We start from the raw sequence: 21680 nt of genomic DNA, 5'->3' as shown, positions 1-21680 counted from the left end.
AAAATTCTCCAAGAGATGGCAATACCAGACCACCTGAACTGCCTCTTGAGAAACTTGTGTGCAGGCCAGGAAGCAACAGTAAGAACTGGACATGGAACAACAGACTGGTTCCAAATAAGATAGGGAGTACTTCAAGGCTGTATATTGTCACCCTGCTTATTTAACTTCTATGCAGAGTACATCATGAGAAATGCTGGGCTGGAAGAAGCACAAGCTGGCATCAAGATTGCCGGGAGAAATATCAATAAACTCAGATATGCAGATGACACCACCCTTATGGCAGAACATGATGAAAGTGAAAGAGGAGAGTGAAAAAGTTGGCTTAAAGCTCAACATTCAGAAAACAAAGATCATGGTATCCGGTCCAATCACTTCATGGGAAATAGATGGGGAAACAGGGGAAACAGTGTCAGACTTTATTTTGGGGGGCTCCAAAATCACTGCAGATGGTGACTGCAGCCATGAAATTAAAAGACGCTTACTCCTTGGAAGAAAAGTTATGACCAACCTGGATAGCATATTCAAAAGCAGAGACATTACTTTGCCAGCAAAGGTCCGTCTAGTCAAGGCTATGGTTTTTCCAGTGGTCATGTGTGGATGTAAGAGTTGGACTGTGAAGAAAGCTGAGTGCCAAAAAATTGATGCTTTTGGACTGTGGTGTTGGAGAAGACTCTTGAGAGTCCCTTGGACTACAAGGAGATCCAACCAGTCCATTCTGAAGGAGATCAGCCCTGGATGTTCTTTGGAAGGAATGAAGCTAAAACTGAAACTCCAATACTTTGGCCACCTCATGTGAAGATTTGACTCACTGGAAAAGACTTTGATGCTGGGAGGGATTGGGGGCAGGAGGAAAAGGGAATGACAGAGGATGAGATGGCTGGATGGCATCATCAACTCTATGGACGTGAGTTTGAGTGAACTCCAGGAGTTAGTGATGGACAGGGAGGCCTGGTATGCTGCGATTCTTGGGGTCGCAAAGAGTCGAACACAACTAAGCGACGGAACTGAACTGAACTGAAATCGTTGTATTTCTCTCTCTCCCCCACTCCTCTCTTAAACGCACACACACATACACAAACACACAGACCAATCACAATACCTGTTATCACTGGCAATACCTCAACATTTACTATTTTATACGTTTGAGGATTTAACCTATTTGTACATTTTAAAATTATCATCCATGTCACTTTCAAATCTAGCTCTCCAGCTCTAACCTCTCAATTTCGTGAGCATACTACAGCATGTATTTCTTCTTCTTTCATTACTTGTAATCTGGTAACGTCTCATTCTAGCTAAAATTCAGGAAATAAAAAAGAAAAGAGTTCATTATTGTCCCCTGTAAGTTCCTGCCCCCAGAAACATTTCCTAAAATTCACCAGCTTACATACACATACACACATAATGGCAATCCTGTTTTTCTCTTTCTGAGTCCTTGGACACGTCAGGAAGCAAGCACTCCTTGTTTAACCAGTAATAATAAAAAGAGACATAGACAGAAGCAGGTTCTCCTGGTTTCTCAGTAAGGATGCTGAGAGTTAACTCCATTCTCAAAACAGCTTCACATACAGCTCTGATTCTTATTTGCTTCCATGATATTAGGACAAAGAATGAAGAAGAAAGTAGTGGCAGAGGCAGATTTCTGCTTCTGTGGAAGTCCTCAAAGGTGACAGACTCACCATGGACTGCTTTGAAGGACTAAGATGTATCCAGGGAATATCTGCACCTGTTTCTTGAGTTGAAAATAGTAATATCTGGAGGCTAATTACTTTACAATATTGTATTGGTTTTGCCATACATCAACATGAATCCACCACGGGTGTACACATGTTCCCAATCCTGAACCCCCCTCCCACCTCCCTCCCCATACCATCCCTCTGGGTCATCCCAGTGCACCAGCCCCAAGCATCCTGTATCCTGCATTGAACCTAGACTGGTGATTCATTTCTTATATGATATTATACATGTTTCAATGCCATTCTCCCAAATCATCCACCCTCTTCATCTCCCACAGAGTCCAAAAGACTGTTCTATACATCTGTGTCTCTTTTGCTGTCTTGCACAATTAGCCTCCAATTAAAAATAAATAAAATTAAATTTTTTAAAAAAGTCTCAGTGCTGATACCATCAATAGAATGTTATACAGAAGAGAAAAAATAAACAAAATATAGCAACACACACACACACACAAAGAAAATAGTAATATCTGAATACAAACTTAAAGAACTATGACGTGTAACATCACTAGCCAAATAAAAATAAAATGCCCTCTACCCTCCCTAAAACTACTCCAATCTATTCCCTGAAAGTTAATGAGAGAAAATACTTATTTTTCTAAAAGGAGAATGTCTCTTTAGAAGACGGACTGCTTAGCCTGGGAAATGCTATGACAGGATGTTATGACAGACCATGTATGGTTGTGAGTTTGATCACAAGGAGCATGCTTGAGTAACAAGATAAATGAGTTTCAAAAAGATACAGTGGTGCTTTGCTTGTTCTGCTGAGTAAAGTACAGAAGTTAAAGCCAGAGCTGGAAGAATCAGGGAAGGCTCCACCCACAGGACATACCTTCTCCTTCCAAATGGATCAAGTAGAAGGCCACAGGCCATGAAAGCAAAACCATCACAGATATGCTGCTCAGGTGTATGTAGGGAGAAAAGACCTGTGAGGAAATTGAAAAGTCAGCCTGAACACATCTGGACAGACAGGACTACAACTAAGTATGGTGCTTACCTGAAGTGACAGCCCGATGGTGAGCCACCTGTCTTTCCAGTAAGTTAACAAAATCCATAACAAAAATAAGAAAAATGGAATCATTATCAGAACCAGGATCTGGGGAAACAAAAAGAGTGTTCTGACTTCCATGCAGTAGGCTTTGATCATAACTGTGCTTGAGAAATGTGTATTTGTTCTCACAATTTCAGTGACCATATTCCTCATCTCCTAATCTAACCACCCCTCAGACCCCCAGTACTACTTGGATTTAATCTTATTGCTGCCAAGTCTAAGTTATGTAGCATGGCTGGAAAAAAATTATACAGCTATATGGTCTGATGTTTTTACTAATTAATTATTTCCACCTCAGCTGGGTCTTCAATACTCTTTGGCATATCTCACCAAGTTTCAACAATGGCCATTTTAAATATTCAATATCACTTTAAGTGACTCAGTATAATCACAAGTCAACAGTATTTGTAATTGCCTTTTCAACATATGTTTTTTCCCAAATAGACTATAAGCTTATGAGGTCAAGGACAATATTTGGGTAAGATCATATTCTCACTGCCTTTAAGAGGCAGTGTCTCACTGCCTGACACACAGTAATCATTCAGCAAATATCTGTCGGACAGATTTAAAAAATCTACTATTACACTGAAACCAAGAAGACACAATTTTAACTTGTTCTCCTTCAAATGTAGTTTTCCTACATCTGTGGTGCCCTCTAGAGACTTCTGTACCTATGAAAGCAATTGAATCCATGATCAAACCTCACAAAATAATTTCAGGCCTTGCTGCCTTAAATGGTTAATTTTCAAAATTCCAGCTGAGTTATTTCCAGTCCTGAAAGATGATGCTGTTAAAGTGCTACACTTAACATGCCAGCAAATTTGGAAAACACAGCAGTGGCACAGGACTGGAAAAAGTCAGTTTTCATTCCAATCTCAAAAAAGGGCAATGCAAACGAATATTCAAACTACCACTCAACTGCACTCATTTCACATGCTAGCAAGGTAAAGCTCAAAATCCTTTTAGCTAGGCTTCAACAATATGTGACCCAAGAACTTCCAGATGTACAAGCTGGATTTAGAAAAGACAGAGGAAACAGAGATCAAATTGCCAACATCTCTTGGATCATAGAAAAAGCAAGGGAATTCCAGAAAAACATCTGCTTCATTGACTATGCTAAAGCTTTTGACTGTGTGGATCACAGCAAACTGCGGAAAATTTTTAAAGAGATGGGAATACCAGACCACCTTACCTGTGTCCTGAGAAACCTGTATGCAGGTCAAGAAGCAGCAGTTAGAACTGGACATGGAACAGACTGGTTCCAAACTGGGAAAGGAGTACGTCAACACTGTATATTGTCACCCTGTTTATTTAACTTATATGCAGAGTACATCGTGCAAAATGCCAGGCTTGATGAAGCTCAAGCTGGAGTCAAGGTTGCAGGGAGAAATATCAACAACCTCAGATACGCAGATGACACAACTCTAATAGAAAAAAAATAAAACAAGACAAATTATAGAGCCTCTTGACAAGAGTGAAAGAGGAGATTGAAAAAGTAGGCTTAAAACTCAGCATTCAAAAAACTAACCTCTTGGCATCTGGTCCCATCACTTCATGTCAAATAGATGGGGTGGGGGGGAAGGAAATAGTGACAGACTTTATTTTCCTGGGCTCCAAAATTACTGCAGATGGTGACTGCAGCCACGAAATTAAAAGACACTTGCTCCTTGTAAGGAAAGCTATGACAAACCTATAAAAAGCAGAGGCATCACTTTGTTGACAAAGGTCCGTCTAGCTAAAGCTATGGTTTTTCCAGTAGTCATATATGGATATGAGAGTTGGACCATAAAGAAGGCTGAGCACCAAGTACTGATGCTTTTCAACTGTAGTGCTGGAAAGAACTCCTGGGAGTCCTTTGAACAGCAAGATAATCAAACCAGTCAATCCTCAAGGAAATCAACCCTGAATATTCTTTGGAAGGACTGATGCTGAAGCTGAAGCTCTGATACTTTGGTCACCTGATGCAAAGAGTCAACTCATTGGAAAATACTCTGATACTGGGAAAGACTGAAGACAGAAGGAGAATTTGGCCACAGAGGATGAGATTGTCGGATGGCATAATAGACTCAATCAAGATGAGTTTGAGCAAACTCTGGGAGATAGTAAAAGACAGGGAACCCTGGTGTGTGGCAGTCCATGGGGTTGCAACTGAACAACAACAAAGGAAGAAATATTTCAATTTTCACCAACTCTTCCTGAGAATAAAGAGGGAATTCTCTCTAACTTGTTTTTTGAAGATAACAAAAACACTGATACTCAAACTGAACAAGACAATTACAGGAAACAAAACCTATAGTCCAATGTCTTCTATACAAAGACAAAAATAGATGTGAAAATCTGAAAAAAAAAAAAAAAACCCGTTAGCAGACCAAATGCCTCATAACACAAATATTTAAATCAGGGTTGATTTCTTGGGATTGACTGGTTTGATCTCCGTGCTATCCAAGAGACTCCCAAGAGTCTTCTCCAACACCACAATTCAAAGGCATCAATTCTTCAGAGATCAGCCTTGTTTATGGTCCAACTCTCACATCCATATATGACTACTGGAAAAACCATAGCTTTGACTATATGGACCTTAGTCGGCAAAGTGATGCCTCTGCTTTTTAACATGCTGTCTAGGTTTGTCACAGCTTTCCTTCCAAGGAGCTAGCTTTTTTTTTTTTTATAAATTTATTTATTTTAATTGGAGGTTAATTACTTTACAATATGGTATTGGTTTTGCCATACTTCAATTTGTGGCTGCAGTTACCATCTACAGTGATTTTGGAGCCCAGGAAAATAAAATCTGCCTCTTTCCCCTGTTTCCCTATCTATTTGCCATGAAGTGATGGGACCAGAAGCCATGTTCTTCATTTTTTGAATGTTGAGTTTTAAGCCAAGTTTTTCACTCTCCTCTTTCGCCTTCATCAAGAAGCTCTTTAGTTCTTCACTTTTTATCATTGAAGTGGTATCATCTGCATATCTGAGGTTGTTGATATTTCTCCCAGCAATCTTGATTTCAGCTTGATTCATCCAGCCCAGCATTTTGCATGATATACTCTGCATATAAGTTAAATAAGCAAGGTGACAATATACAGTCTTGATGTACTCCTTTCCCAATTTTGAACCAGTCTGTTGTTTCACTTCCAGTTATAACTGTTGCTTCTTGCTCTGCATTCAGGTTTCTCAGAGGGCAGATAAGGTGATCTAGTATTCCCATCTCTTCCACTTCACTGACTATGCCACAGCCTTTGACTGTGTGGATTAAAACAAACTGAGAATAATTTTAAAGAGAAAATGTTGTTGAAATGCTATCACCTATGGTCAGCTAACCCACTCCATATTGTGCCCTACAGGCAGTCTCAGAGGACACTGAGAAACACATTGGTGAGGAGAGTGTCAGCATCCTTGAAAAGCACCATAGTGGCCATGCTTTATGCCTGGATAAAGGCGAGAGATGCTGACACAGAAACTGGCTTCCTGAGATCAAAGGCAATGATGAGATTCTGCTGTGGCAGAGGCCAAGTAGCAGCGCTCACTGTCAGAGGCAAGGTAAGCACGGTTTCTGGAATAGTAATCAGAATGGTTTAACCCGCAGGGACCCTTTGTAGTGACAAATTGCTCACGGTATCCAAACTCCAAAACCTATGGGAATCTCAGTAACACCTATATGTTCATGCTTCAATTTCCTCTTTCCCTGCATGATCTTATTACTTCAATTTCCATTATTTTAACTCTTAAATGTATACTTTCAATTCATACTTCCCTTTTGAGGGAAATTTTCCTCTTAAGGAAATTTAAGGGGACCACTCAAGGAGTTTGACATGTTTCTGGATTTGAGGAAATACAAGGAAAACCATGCCTGAAAAAGTATAAATACCAAGAGGCTATGCTGGAGATGTTCAAGCCCATAGCAAAACAAGACAAGGGAGGCAATGATGGAAAAGAGTTGCATGTCTTCAGATGCTGGGTCAGTAATGTCTGTCTCCTCAGAACAAAAACAGATCCATTGTACTTTCTTGTGTATTTTTAAAGGGCTCCAAACTCAGGGAGAATAAAAAGGACATCAGCAGAGAAATTTTAGAGGGTACAGGAAGACAGGCATTGAATCCACCAAGAGTTGCAGTCAAGATCTCAACAGAAGGGTCTCTGAAAACACACATGGAAAAATCCATGCGGTAAAGAGCCAAAAATTGCAATTTATTGGTCCTAATAGAACCAAACCCTCCCTGTGGGACTGTGTTCTTTACCCTATCTCTCCTTCCCCTGACCCTTACTCTGCAAGAAAGGTAAAAGGTCATGTTCTCTTCACCACTGTTGGTTTCCAGGCCTGGGTCATGTGAAATAGGGTAAAGGAAATGTCTCACAAAGTTGGAATTCATTACAATGAACTGAAATATTTAGTAATTGAAGTGGAATGCCCTTGTAACTATGAAGGACTGGGAAATTAATGGAGCTTGCTCAAGATTTTATGGGGATGGGAATAACAAACACACATAGTAAGTTTAACACAGAGTAGTGAGAAAAAATAAAGTTTGGGTTCATCATGGTCAGTAAGCCAGTTCCACCTGTTAGGAACTGAATCATTTCAGTTGAAATAGTATAAGCAGATTTCTTTTTTGCTAAGGGAGACAAAGAAAGGGAAGCTCTGTATTAAATACTTAGTGCCAAAGAGGCACATTCAGTCCTGGTCTCGGGTCTCCTATTTGAATTTTCGGATGTCCTACCTTATGGTACCAGTGCAGGTACAGTTGCTGTTTTTCCCAACACAACAAAAATCCAAGTACCTGAAACCAAAAAAAAAAAAAAAAAAAAAGGAGGAGAATAATTTGAAATGAAATCATCAAGATGCTACCCAAAACACTGTTGTCAACTCAACATTCCTTTCAGCCCAGCATTACATTCACTTCTTGCTACACCTGCCCTTTTCAGCATCAAGGGTTTGTCACACTATTCCTCTGCCTACAAAGCTCTCCCTTTCCATGCCACCAACCCTTCAAACAGTGCTCCATGTGACCTCCTACTTGTAACTTTCACCAGCAACCCAGAGAGAGTTTATTATCTTCTCTGCAAATTTGTAACAATCACCACACTGATATTCTTCCAGAGTTCCTACCAACTTATTTGCCGAGTGATGGAGCTTATTCCTAGTATTATGCAGAACTAGTAATAAGAGTGAGGGGCCAGCTCTTTGATAGTCTCATTGAATTTCCTTAAATTTTGCTTCCTCTTCTCATCTAATCAAGTTTCTCCTATAAATGTGCCAACAATAAAATAATAATAATACTGAAATGTTAAAAAAAAAAGCGCTCTTCTTTGAGGAACCAGTGCCATTGTTACAATTGTTAACACTATTGTTAACATTGGTATTAGTCAATAAATCTTAATTAGATTTGAATCTAAGTCTACGCAATCATGAAGTCAGTGTGCAGATGGAGACTGAAAACTGGAGTCTTTAGATGCTAAGGATATTAAAGAGAGTTTGAGTGCATAAGGCACTCACCTTTTTATCAAAGCAATGTTATGGATATTATTTTATCCATATTATTTTGTATTATTTTGTACTTTACCAATGTACAATACAGGCAAGCTGGTTGGTCTATCGAATATGGTTCTTGCCTCCAGCACGAGAGGTCCTGAGTTCAGGTCCCAGACAAGACCTTGGGCTTCCCTAGCGGCTCAGACAGTAAAGAACCTGCCTGCAATGTGGGAGACCTGGGTTCAATCCCTAGATTGGGAAGAGGCCCTGGAGGAGGGCAAGGCAATACACTCCAGTATTCTTGCCTGTAGAATCCCAATGGACAGAGGTGCCTGGAGGGCTACAATCCATGGGGTTGCAAAGAGTTGGATGTGACTAAACAACTAACACTTTCACTTTTAGGCCCTATAAAATACCACTTTATTAAATATCATTATCACTCTCAGTTGAAAGAAAAGAAACTGAGAATTAGAAGAGTTATGAGACTTTGTTAAGGTTACAAATAACTGAAAGATAAAGAAATAGAAACCTGGTCTCCTCTGTTGCTGCCACTATATCCAAAAAGAGGTAGGACAGAGTAGAAGCTTGTTAAAATACATAGCTTACTAGACACCGCAAGTCCATCTTAGAATATACCATATACTAAGATATCCATGCTGTGAAAGTGCTGCACTCAATATGCCAGCAAATTTGGAAAACTCAGCAGTGGCCACAGGACTGGAAAAGGTCAGTTTTCGTTCCAATTCCAAAGAAAGGCAATGCCAAAGAATGCGCAAACTACCGCACAATTGCACTCATCTCACATGCTAGTACGGAGAAGGCAATGGCAACCCACTCCAGTACTCTTGCCTGGAAAATCCCACGGGCAGAGGAGCCTGGTGGGCTGCAGTCCGTGGGGCCGCTAGGAGTTGGACACAACTGAGCGACTTCATTTTCACTTTCCACTTTCATGCGTTGGAGAAGGAAATGGCAACCCACTCCAGTGTTCTTGCCTGGAGAATCCCAGGGACGGGGGAGCCTGGTGAGCTGCCATCTATGGGGTCGCACAGAGTCGGACACGACTGAAATGACTTAGCTGCAGCAGCAGCACATGCTAGTAAAGTAATGCTCAAAATTCTCCAAGCCAGGCTTCAGCAATATGTGAACCATGAACTTCCTGATGTGCAAGCTGGTTTTAGAAAAGGCACAGGAACCACAGATCAAATTGCCAACATCCGCTGGATCATGGAAAAAGCAAGAGAGTTCCAGAAAAACATCTCTTTCTGCTTTATTGACTATGCCAAAGCCTTTGACTGTGTGGATCACAATAAACTGTGGAAAATTCTGAAAGAGATGGGAATACCAGACCACCTGACCTGACCTGCCTCTTGAGAAATCTGTATGCAGATCAGGAAGCAACAGTTAGAACTGGACATGGAACAACAGACTGGTTCCAAATAGGAAAAGGAGTACGTCAAGGCTGTATATTGTCCCCTGCTTATTTAACTTATATGCAGAGTACATCATGAGAAATGCTGGACTGGAAGAAACACAAGCTGGAATCAAGATTGCTGGGAGAAATATCAATAACCTCAGATATGCAGATGACACCATCCTTATGGCAGAAAGTGAAGAAGAACTAAAAAGCCTCTTGATGAAAGTGAAAGAGGAGAGTGAAAAAGTTAGCTTAAAGCTCAACATTCAGAAAACGAAGATCATGGCATCTGGTCCCATCACTCCATGGGAAATAGATGGGGAAACAGTGGAAACAGTGTCAGACTTTATTTTGGGGGGATCCAAAATCGCTGCAGATGGTGATTGCAGCCATGAAATTAAAAGACGCTTACTCCTTGGAAGGAAAGTTATGACCAACCTAGATAGCATATGGAAAGCAGAGACATTACTTTGCCGACTAAGGTCCGTCTAGTCAAGGCTATGGTTTTTCCAGTAGTCATGTATGGATGTGAAAGTTGGACTGTGAAGAAGGCTGAAAGCTGAAGAATTGATGCTTTTGAACTGTGGTGTTGGAGAAGACTCTTGAGAGTCCCTTGGACTGCAAGGAGATCCAACCAGTCCATTCTGAAGATCAGCCCTGGGATTTCTTTGGAAGGAATGATGCTAAAGCTGAAACTCCAGTACTCTGGCCACCTCATACGAAGAGTTGACTCATTGGAAAAGACTCTGATGCTGGGAGGAATTGGGGGCAGGAGGAGAAGGGGATGACAGAGGATGAGATGACTGGATGGTATCACTGACTCAATGGACGTGAGTCTGAATGAACTCCGGGAGTTGGTGATGGACAGGGAGGCCTGGCGTCCTGCGATTCATGGGGTCACAAAGAGTCAGACATGACTGAGCGACTGAACTGAGCTGAACTGAACTGAAGATAGCCATATCCTATACCATTTTGTTTACTGTGTATGAGTGAAGTACAGTTTGGTGGACCCAAGCACATCATTCATCCACATCTTCCTCATTAAAAAGTTTCTTACTAATCTCTGTCTACATACAGTTTCCATACAATGACTTCGAGAATGATTATCCTAACTAGAAATCTGATTTATGCTAAATGTCTTGGCCTATTTTTAGGCCTTCCAAAATCTTTGAAAATCCTATTATTTTATCCATATTTCAGATTATTCTACATTATACCTTATATGTTAACAGTACTGATTCTTCTGGAGAAGGAAATGGCAACCTACTCCAGTATTCTTGCCTGGAGAATCCCTTGGACAAAGGAGCCTGGCAGGCTACAGTCCATGGGGTTACAAGAGTCAAACACAACCTAGCGACTAAACCACCACCATCACTGATTCTTCCATCTTATCAAGTCAAACTGTATGTATGTCTGTCTTCCTGACTTTGTCATGATACCCCCATGTTCTGGAACTTTTTTTCCTCCATCCTCATAAACATGTCTAAATCTAACATCGCTTCAAGATCCTCCTCCTGTGCCACCTCTTCCAAGAAGCCTCACTTAATCTTCCTGGCTGGAAGTTAACGCTTCCTTCTCAGTACCCAGGTAGAACTTTATTTAGGACCCTCTAATTCCAAAGCCTTTGACTGTGTGGATCACAATAAACTGTGGAAAATTCTTCAAGAGATGGGAATACCAGACCACCTGGCCTGGCCTGCCTCTTGAGAAACCTGTATGCAGGTCAGGAAGCAACAGTTAGAACTGGACATGGAACAACAGACTGGCTCCAAATAGGAAAAGGAGTAAATCAAGGCTCTATATTATCATCCTGCTTATTTAACTTACATGCAGGTACATCATGAGAAACGCTGGGCTGGAAGAAGCACAAGCTGGAATCAAGATTGCCGGGAGAAATATCAATAACCTCAGATATGCAGATGACACCACCCTTATGGCAGAAAGTGAAGAGGAACTAAAAAGACTCTTGATGAAAGTGAAAGAGGAGAGTGAAAAAGTTGGCATAAAGCTCAACATTCAGAAAACGAAGATCATGGCATCCAGTCCCATCACTTCATGGCAGATAGATGGGGAAACAGTGGAAACAGTGTCAGACTTTACTTTTTCGGGCTCCAAAATCACTGTAGATGGTGACTGCAACCATGAAATTAAAAGACACTTACTCCTTGGAAGGAAGGTTATGACCAACCTAGATAGCATATTGAAAAGCTAGATACTACTTTGCCAACAAAGTTCCATCTAATCAAGGCTATGGTTTTTCCAGTGGTCATGTATGGATTTGAGTGTTGGACTGTGAAGAAAGCTGAGCACCAAAGAATTGGTGCTTTTGAACTGTGGTGTTGGAGAAGACTCTTGAGAGTCCCTTGGACTGCAAGGAGATCCAACCAGCGCATCCTAAAGGAGATCAGTCCTGGGTGTTCATTGGAAGGACTGATGCTGAAGCTCAAACTCCAGTACTTTGGCCACCTCATGTGAAGAGTTGACTCATTGGAAAAGACCCTAATGCTGAGAGGGATTGGAGGCAGGAGGCAAAGGGGACGACAGAGAATGAGATGGCTGGATGACATCACTGACTCGATGGGCATGAGTTTGAGTGAACTCCAGGAGTTGGTGACGGACAGGGAGGCCTGGCATGTTGTGATTTACGGGCTTGCAATGAGTCGGACACAACTGAGTGACTGAACTGAACTGAAGTGAATGACAATTATAATGCTCTTTGTTCCTTACTTTTGTCTATGGTCTAGTTCCCTATTAGATTCTACACTCATTTTATTAAGGACAACTGTAACTTTATTTTTCATACTTACCTTTGAAGTGCCCTGTATGAAAACAGAAATCAAATGCTTTTGATCTCTGTAACCTAAGTACTTATCACTCATATAATATATTTTGCTGAAAGAAAAATTAATCCAAATGTAAACTCTTGTGGGAGTTGTGTTCTTTAGTATCAGAGAGGAAATCTGTGGAGACAAGAAATTATGAAACCAGAGAAAGATATACATGTCCTATGTGTAAGTGGGCACAGAAAAATGCTAGTTACCTAAAAGTCTCCCATAAGCTTTCCAGTTCTGAAGACTCCTCTGCTGCCTGGCCTACGTTTCTCACACTACATGACACTACTCTGTTTGGTGTGAATTTTCCACACTACACAACACTACTATGTCAGGAAACAGGCAGGGTCTCTATTACCTAAATATATTTGCTAAAATGTAATTTGCACCTGGATTAGGGGATTAGCATTTGCAGAGCAGAACAGGTTTAACTCACTAGATAATTTGTAAGATCCAGAAAGACTGATCCTCAAGAGATGGGCTATGAAATGAGCAGTTCAACGAACAAGTGTATTGCCATGTGAAGATGCAGGTATCTAAAATGACAACACTAAATGAATCAGAAAATAAGCCATGAAACACAGAAAGAAAAAAAGGATGTTCTGCCACCCTTTCAAAGGATCAAAGTGAAAAGACACACCATCTAACAGCACGAGCCTTTTTACCCCTCTATCCCTCCTGCCTAATATTTAAGTGGCTGATGAAGACCCAGACTCTGTGAAGAGTGATCTGAGGGCTCCCAGCACCAATTGGGAACCATATGACAGACAGAGCACCTCATGAGACTACTCAGGAAGGGAGTGGGAGAAATGGGAAACATTACTCACCAGTAGGAGTGTTGTGTAGGCAGCCAGGATCCCAAGGAAACTCAGCAAGACAATGGACCAAAAGAACCAGACTCCTGTACCTAGGAAAACAACCCTGCAAAAATGTGTTTCAATTTCTAAAATAAAGAAGTTAGTAGTATCTCTGTCAAGGATAGGGGATATGATTGGACTAGATGAGGCATAAGGAAACAGGGGAATAAGAAGAGGAGCAATTTGGGAACAGTTACCCTTTACAGGTATTTAGTTGAGAAGTTTTAATTTTGCTCTACAATCAGGTACATTAATAGGATTCTGTACAACTGCTATGCTTTTTAAAGTTATTTAGAATTAAGACTCAAAAACTATACACTCTTTAAAAAAACAATAAAATACAGGAATTATGGAATATCAAAAGAGAAAAAGTCATCCATAAGTTCACTGCCTTCATATAGCTAATACATGCCTATTTGGCAGATTCCTTGTCCTTATAAATATGTTCTCTTACACAATAGCAAGCCACTATATTAACATATATATCTTGTGTAAGAGATTTGTAGTCCTCCTTGTTACTAAAGTAGGTTATAACTTAAAACTGCTAACAAACTGATTTAAGTTAAACAATGTTACAATTACTCTAAATACTATATGTCATAGAATTTAGACTCTTCATTTCAAGATAACAGAAATTATTTCCTCTCCTTATGAGACCTAGAGAAATTATGTTTTAATAATATAAAATACAGATTATTGAACATATTACCACATTAAATATAAGAAAAAATTCTCTTAGGTCAGGGGTGAGAAGACATGCCAAAAGAAAAAGTTAGACAAGCAGTCAACCTAGCAAGGCTAATCCCAGATCAAGACACTGAGAAGAGTATCCTGTAAAACATGATCTCACAGCCAGGAATCAGAAAATGTGTAAGTGATGTTAACAAATTAACCTAATAATGCCAACTAATACAATAACTTCCACAAAAATATAAGATAACAATCAGAAAAGAACAATAAAAAATATATTCAAGATCTTCAGAGAGATAAAGGACTCATATCCATATGCAAGCAGAGTAATGATCAAAAAATGAAATGCAGGGGATAAGAACATATAGGATAGACATAAAGCAGTCTAAAGACAGCCAAAGAATTAGCTACATGACTTTTATAGCAGCAATATTGACTTTATATTCCAAATGAGAAAGAAAAGTTTGGTTTTGCCTTCAATGGTACCTCTCTCTTTTCTAATAATTTCTCTAGCCACATTATTTTCTGCCCTCATCAACATAATGGCCTTCTTATCTATTTTCAGTTCAGTTTAGTTCAGTCACTCAGTCGTGTCCAACTCTTTGCAACCCCATGAGTCGCAGCACGCCAGGCCTCCCTGTTCATCACCATCGCCTGGAGTTCACTGAGACTCATGTCCATCGAGTCCGTGATGCCATCCAGCCATCTCATCCTCAGTCGTCCCCTTCTCCTCCTGCCCCCAATCCCTCCCAGCATCAGAGTCTTTTCCAATGAGTCACCTCTTCGCATGAGGTGGCCAAAGTACTGGAGCTTCCGCTTTAGCATCATTCCTTTCAAAGAAATCCCAGGGCTGATCTCCTTCAGAATGGACTGGTTGGATCTCCTTGCAGTCCAAGGGACTCTCAAGAGTCTTCTCCAACACCACCGTTCAAAAGCATCAATTCTTCGGTGCTCAGCCTTCTTCATAGTCCAACTCTCACATCCATACATGACCACAGGAAAAACCATAGCCTTGACTAGACGGACCTTAGTCAGCAAAGTAATGTCTCTGCTTTTGAATATGCTATCTAGGTTGGTCATAACTTTCCTTCCAAGGAGTAAGCGTCTTTTAATTTCATGGCTGCAATCACCATCTACAGTGATTTTGGAGCCCCCCAAAATAAAGTCTGACACTGTTTCCACTAAATATTTAATATTAGGTCATTTCCAAATTCTCACACCAAACAGGTGAAGGTCCCATCTACCTGCTGGGTACTGCTGGCAAAGGAAAAATTGTGGGAGAGCTGCAATGTGGGAGACTTGGGTTCGATCCCTGGGTTGAGAAGATCCCCTGGAGGAGGGCATGGCAACCCACTCCAATATTCCTGCCTGGAGGATCCCATGGACAGAGGGAGCCTGGTGGGCTAGAGTTCATAGGGTTACAAAGAGTTGGACTGAGTGACAAAGCACAGAGACCTATTAAAAAGAGAACCAATTAAGAATTCTACAAAGGAAAATACAACAACAAAAATTAAGAATGCAGTGGACAAATTTAATAGCAGGCAAAACACAGCCAAAATAATTAGTTTAGCAAAAAACCAAGTCAGGAGACAAATATCAAGAAGGAAACAGAGACACAAAAAAACATGAAAAGTACAGAAGAAAGAATATGACACTTATGGGAAGAAGAGAAAAGGCCTAACACACATGAAACTAAAGTTTCAAAAGGAGAGGCAGTAGAAAATGGGATGAAGGCTTTGCTGGTGGCTCAGTGGTAAAGATCCACCTGTCAATGCAGAAGACATGGGTTCAACCCTTTATCCGGGAAGATCCCACAGGCTATGGGGCAGCTAAGCCCATGAGCCACACTACTGAGCCCACATGCTGCAACTACTAAAGCCCACACATCCTAGAGTCTATGTTCCACAGTAAGAGAAGCCACCACAATGAGAAGTCCGTGCACTGAAACTAAAGAGTAGCCCCTACTCATCACAACTAGAAAAAAGCCCACATGCATCAACAAAGACTCAATGAAGCCAAAAATAAATAAGCAGATACTTTAAAACTAGTTTAAAAAGAAAAATGAAAGATGAAGCCTAAGAATTTTCAAAATGATTAAAAATATTGGCTTGGTCTGGGATGATTCAGAGAAGTATTCATTGTTGGGATTAGACCGTATGCTATTACAGAAAATGCTAGAGAAGGTTGTTACATCTGTTCTGACAATTGATCACTGGATGATGTTTATGCCTCTAATTTAAGTACTAGCACGCTAGTAAAGTAATGCTCAAAATTCTCCAAGCCAGGCTTCAGCAATACGTGAACCGTGAACTTCCTGATGTTCAAGCTGGTTTTAGAAAAGGCACAGGAACCACAGATCAAATTGCCAACATCCGCTGGATCATGGAAAAAGCAAGAGAGTTCCAGGAAAACATCTCTTTCTGCTTTATTGACTATGCCAAAGCCTTTGACTGTGTGGATCACAATAAACTGTGGAAAATTCTTCAAGAGATGGGAATACCAGACCACCTGACCTGCTTCTTGAGAAATATGTATGCAGGCCAGGAAGCAACAGTTCGAACTGGACATTTAACAACAGACTGGTTCCAAATAGGAAAAGGAGTACGTCAAGGCTGTATATTGTCATCCTGCTTATTTAACTTATATGCAGAGTACACCATGAGAAATGCTGGACTGGAAGAAACACAAGCGGGAATCAAGATTGCCGGGAGAAATATCAATAACCTCAGATATGCAGAAGACACCACCCTTATGGCAGAAAGTGAAAAGGAACTAAAAAGCCTCTTGATGAAAGTGAAAGAGGACAGTGAAAAAGTTGACCTAAAGCTCAACATTCAGAAAATGAAGATCATGGCATCCAGTCCCATCACTCCATGGGAAATAGATGGGGAAACAGTGGAAACAGTGTCAGACTTTATTTTGGGGGGCTCCAAAATCACTGCAGATGGTGACTGCAGCCATGAAATTAAAAGGCACTTACTCCTTGGAAGGAAAGTTATGACCAACCTAGACAGCATATTCAAAAGCAGAGACATTACTTTGCTGACTAAGTTCCTTCTAGTCAAAGCTACGGTTTTTCCAGTAGTCACGTATGGATGTGAGAGTTGGACTGTGGAGAAGGCTGAGTGCCAAAGAATTGATGCTTTTGAACTATGGTGTTGGAGAAGACTCTTGAGAGTCCCTTGGACTGCAAGGAGATCCAACCAGTCCATTCTGAAGGAGATCAGCCCTGGGATTTCTTTGGAGGTAATGATGCTAAAGCTGAAACTCCAGTACTGTGGGCACCTCATGTGAAGAGTTGACTCATTGGAAAAGACTTTGATGCTGGGAGGGATTGAGGGCAGGTGGAGAAGGGGATGACCGAGGATGAGATGGCTGGATGGCATCACTGACTCGATGGACGTGAGTCTGAGTGAACTCTGGGAGTTGGTGATAGACAGGGAGGCCTGGCATGCTGCGATTCATGGGGTCACAAAGAGTCAGACATGACTGAGCGACTGAACTGATATACGATTAACTAATAGTCACACATCTTATTTTCAATGACAGAGAAATGGGTAAAGCAAAAATTCATATATATATATATTTCCTTACATATCATATATATTATAAACATACATTTTATTCATATATATATCATTTAAATACATATATATGTGTGTATATAAACACACATATATATGTATGTTGTTGTTCAGTCTTTAAGTCAAATCCAATTCTTGTGACCCCACGGACTGCAACATGCCAGGCCTCTCTATCCTTCACTATCCTCTGGAGTTTGCCCAGGTTCATGTCCATTGAGTTGGTGATGCCATCCAACCATCTCATCCTCTTGTCACCCTCTTATTCTGCCTTCAATCTTTCCCTGCATCAGGGTCTGAGAAACATATATCTTTGTCCTCTGGTGTCACTAGTGATGATGTTATGTTAGACTATAAGAGGAACATTTTCAATTAAGGTTACTATTCAGCTGCCTTTAAAGTAGGAAGATTATTCTGGATTATCAGATTGAATCCAGTGTAGTCACATGAGCTCTTAAAATAAGTAAAGAAGGCAGAAAAGGAACTCAGAGACATGAGAAATGAGAAATCAGAGAAATTTGAAGCATGTGAAGGAGTTGAAACACCACTGTTAGATTTGAAGATAGAGAAGGTCACAAGCTAGAAGCTGGGAACAACTCCCATCTGACAATCACTAATGAATGAACACTTCATTTCAACAACCAGAAGAAACTGGATTCTGCCAACAACTTAAATAAACCTGGAAGTGAGTCTCACTCAGAGCCCCAGTTAAAAGCACAGGCCAGCTAAGCACCTTGAGTACCCAGATCATACCTCACTTCTGACCAACAAAACTGTGAGATAAGAAATGGTATTCTTTGGTGTCACTCAATCTGTGGTAATTTGCCATGGCAGCCATGGAACTGCCTATGAAACCTACTGTGGCTTTAGGATCAGGGGGAGCTTCTCTTATATTTACATCTCCTATTTGATGATGGAGTATTGCTGTGGGGATTATGAATGATTTTGAGTATGTTTATTGGAGTATGCATTCCAGAACTAGAGAAATAACCACAGGGTGGTCTAGGGACCCACTATGCCCAATGAAGATATGAGTCTGAACCAGAATTTTATTGACTACCTAATACTCAAAAGTTCCTACTCTTACTAAGGAATCATAGCAGCATTTTATATCTCCAGTTTTACATTTCAGAAAGTTCACAGTCAGTGTCCAGGAATCCCATAAAAGTATTTCTTCTTCCCCAATGACAAAAAATCTGGTAAATTATTAAAAGTTCTTGTAGGAGAAAACTAGGAGTAAGATTGGTAGCATACTTTCATCATTTGTCAATGCCTTTTCTCCATTCAAGGGCCAATTTACTTGGTAAATAAGTGAAATAAAGAACAGGAAAACAATGACAGAATCAACAAAACTAAAATTTAGTTTTTCAAAAAGATAAGCAAAATGACAAACCTTTAACAAGACTAACCAAAAGAAATGCCCAAAACAACAACAGCAACAAAACAGCCCTAATCAGACCCAAGAATCAAGATTGCTGGGAAAAATATCAACAACCTCAGATATGCAGATGACACCACTTTAATGGCAAAAAGTGAAGAGGAACTAAAGAGTCTCTTGATGAGGGCAAAAGAGGAGAGTGAAAAAGCTGGCTTAAAACTCAACGTTCAAAAAATGAAGATCATGGCATCTGGTCTTATCACTTCTTGGCAAATAGATGGGAAAAATGTGGAAATTAGTGTCAGATTTCATTTTCTTGGGTTCCAAAATCAATGTGGATGGTGACTGCAGCCATGAAATTAAAAGATGCTAGCTTCTTGGAAGAATTACATGACAGTATATTAAAAAGCAAAGACATCACTTCACTGACAAAGGTCCATATAGTCAAAGTTAGGGGTTTACCAGTAGTCATGTATGGATATGCGAGCTGGACAATAAAGAAGGCTGAGCACCGAAGAATTGATGCTTTTGAACTGTGGTATTGGAGAAGAATCTTGAGAGTCCCCTGGAAAACAAGGAGTTCAAACCAGATATCCTAAAGGAAATCAACCCTGAATATTCATTGGAAGGATTTATGTTGAAGCTCCAATACTTTGGCGACCTGATGCAAAGAGCCAACTCCTTGGAAAAGACTCTGATGCTGGGAAAGGTTCAGGGTAGGAGGAGAATTGGGTGACAGGGGATGAGATGGTTGGATGGTATCACTGACTCAGTGGACATGAGTTTGAGCAAATTCTGAGATATAGTGAAGGACAGGGAATCCTGGCATGCTGCAGTCCATGGGGTCACAAAGAATCAGACATGACTTAGCACCTGAACAAAAACAATAAATTACATTTTTAAAAAGCCTCATACTTAAACAGACCCATTTCTCCATCAAACACTAAATAATGGGTAAGATACATAACAATTAAGGCTAGAGAAGCTGGAAGAACTGAGAGTTGTCTTGGAGTTTGGCCAGAAGGGTGCTCAGATCACACATCACACCCGTCTGTAGAGTTTTAGGAAGCCCCGTAAGGACAGAGAAAGAGTAAGAGGCTGGAGGTGAGACAGATATCAGGGTTCATGCACAGAGATCATGAAGACCAACTAGTGTAGGCATCAGTAACCCAAATCAAGAAGTTGAGGAACAAGGTATCAGGGAGTCATCTGAAAAGAAGGACTGGGGGCACTGGAAGCACAGAGAAAGCTTCCCCCTGAGCCAGATTTGGTCTAAGAGTGAGAGTGAGCACAGGTGGAAGGGAAGTATAGTAGCTGAGGGTGCTGAGCATGCTTACGCTTCCCCAGAGTCAGGCCTCCCATACACCAGACGCAGAAACTCCAACTTTGTCCACCCTCCCTCTTATGTAACCAGATCTTTTCAGCCTGAAGTAAGATCCATGTGGTAATTATACCAAAGAGCCCTTACACAAATGAAAATACAAAAAGTAAAACTCACCAGTCAAAGCCATTGAATTCATTTGAAGTTTCTATCCATGTGAAAAATAAAAGCACAGACAAGCAAAATGACATAATCAGCCATGGGTAAAATAATCGCTCTCTCTGGGAAGAGACAGAAGGAAATCTCATTTAACTCCATTTATTTATGGTACTTCTGCAACATTTGTTTATACTCCTCAGAGGCCTCCATAGTTACAATGTAGCATTACCCTCCCCTGACTGGAGAGACCGCTGTATTCTTTTAATCCTATGGAATTTTACAAAACTTTATTTATAACATTATCCTGAACTAGAGTTGGTTGCATATGTTTATATCTGATGTCACAGTTTCTTCTTTGAGGAAAAGGAACTTTCACTACACTTCTATGTATTGCCAATCATGGTCTCTCAACAATCATCTGTTGAATTCATCTACCTCTCCATGTACCAAATGTATGTTCATTCACTGAGTAATTCATTCATTCATTATTCATCAGTTCTCTAATGAATAGTCACTTATCTATCCACATTTTGAGGAGAAGAGCACTAGATTAGGGAATAAATCTTTTTTCCCCAGTAGCTATAACGCTAGGGACTTCACAAATTACTTACATTTATTTTAATTCTCATATATGAGTTATACAAGTTAGGTATTGTTAATCTCATTTTGTAGAATAAAGAGTTAAAACTCAGAGAGGTTAGGTTAAATGACTCAAGGTCACACAACCAAGCAGGGAAACAGCCTGGATCTGTCAGCTCAAAACCAATATGGAAATGATCTTTCTGCAAACGTGTACACACTGAACCTTGAAGACAACCCCTGCACTGAAAACTGTACCACAAACTAGAACAATACACTGTCAAACTTGTCCCAGGGCTATGACTGTATCACAAGAATGAGAAATTTTGCCTTGTTGGGACACTGCATCCAAACTATTCAAAATGTATGGAATAATCCCCGCCCTGTACAAATTATACAGTTATTGTGAGCACTAAGAATAAGGAAACAAAATGGAAAACAGAGTTCTTCAAAATGGTGAGAGATATTATAGGTAACAAGGCACTAAACCACCACTTCTGGAGTAGGAATACGAAGAGAACAGGTTTTGACTCGGATTATACTCACCCTCTACACAAATCATGTGTGGACTTTTAAAAATATGTATCACATGGTCACTCCCCTGCTTACAACCCTCCCAGAA

General features: G+C 40.4%; 1 protein-coding gene across 1 annotated transcript in view; it reads right to left on the bottom strand.

Annotated features, from left to right (window-relative positions):
• LOC102183296 (glycerophosphodiester phosphodiesterase domain-containing protein 4-like) overlaps positions 1 to 20571 on the bottom strand; it is a 97955-nt gene extending 77384 nt beyond the window's left edge. The window contains exons 1-6 of the mRNA XM_005699509.1: positions 20498 to 20571; positions 13321 to 13414; positions 7497 to 7556; positions 2734 to 2832; positions 2569 to 2662; positions 1218 to 1295 (exon numbers count right to left, since the gene is read on the bottom strand). Of these exons, the coding sequence (XP_005699566.1) occupies positions 1218 to 1295; positions 2569 to 2662; positions 2734 to 2832; positions 7497 to 7556; positions 13321 to 13414; positions 20498 to 20571 (499 nt within the window). The remainder of the gene's footprint in view (positions 1 to 1217; positions 1296 to 2568; positions 2663 to 2733; positions 2833 to 7496; positions 7557 to 13320; positions 13415 to 20497) is intronic.

Source organism: Capra hircus, chromosome 29, assembly GCF_001704415.2.
Source record: "Capra hircus breed San Clemente chromosome 29, ASM170441v1, whole genome shotgun sequence".
NCBI classification, from domain to species: domain Eukaryota; kingdom Metazoa; phylum Chordata; class Mammalia; order Artiodactyla; family Bovidae; genus Capra; species Capra hircus.
Note: the sequence above shows the minus strand (reverse complement) of the source record. Positions and strands in the feature narration are given on the sequence as shown.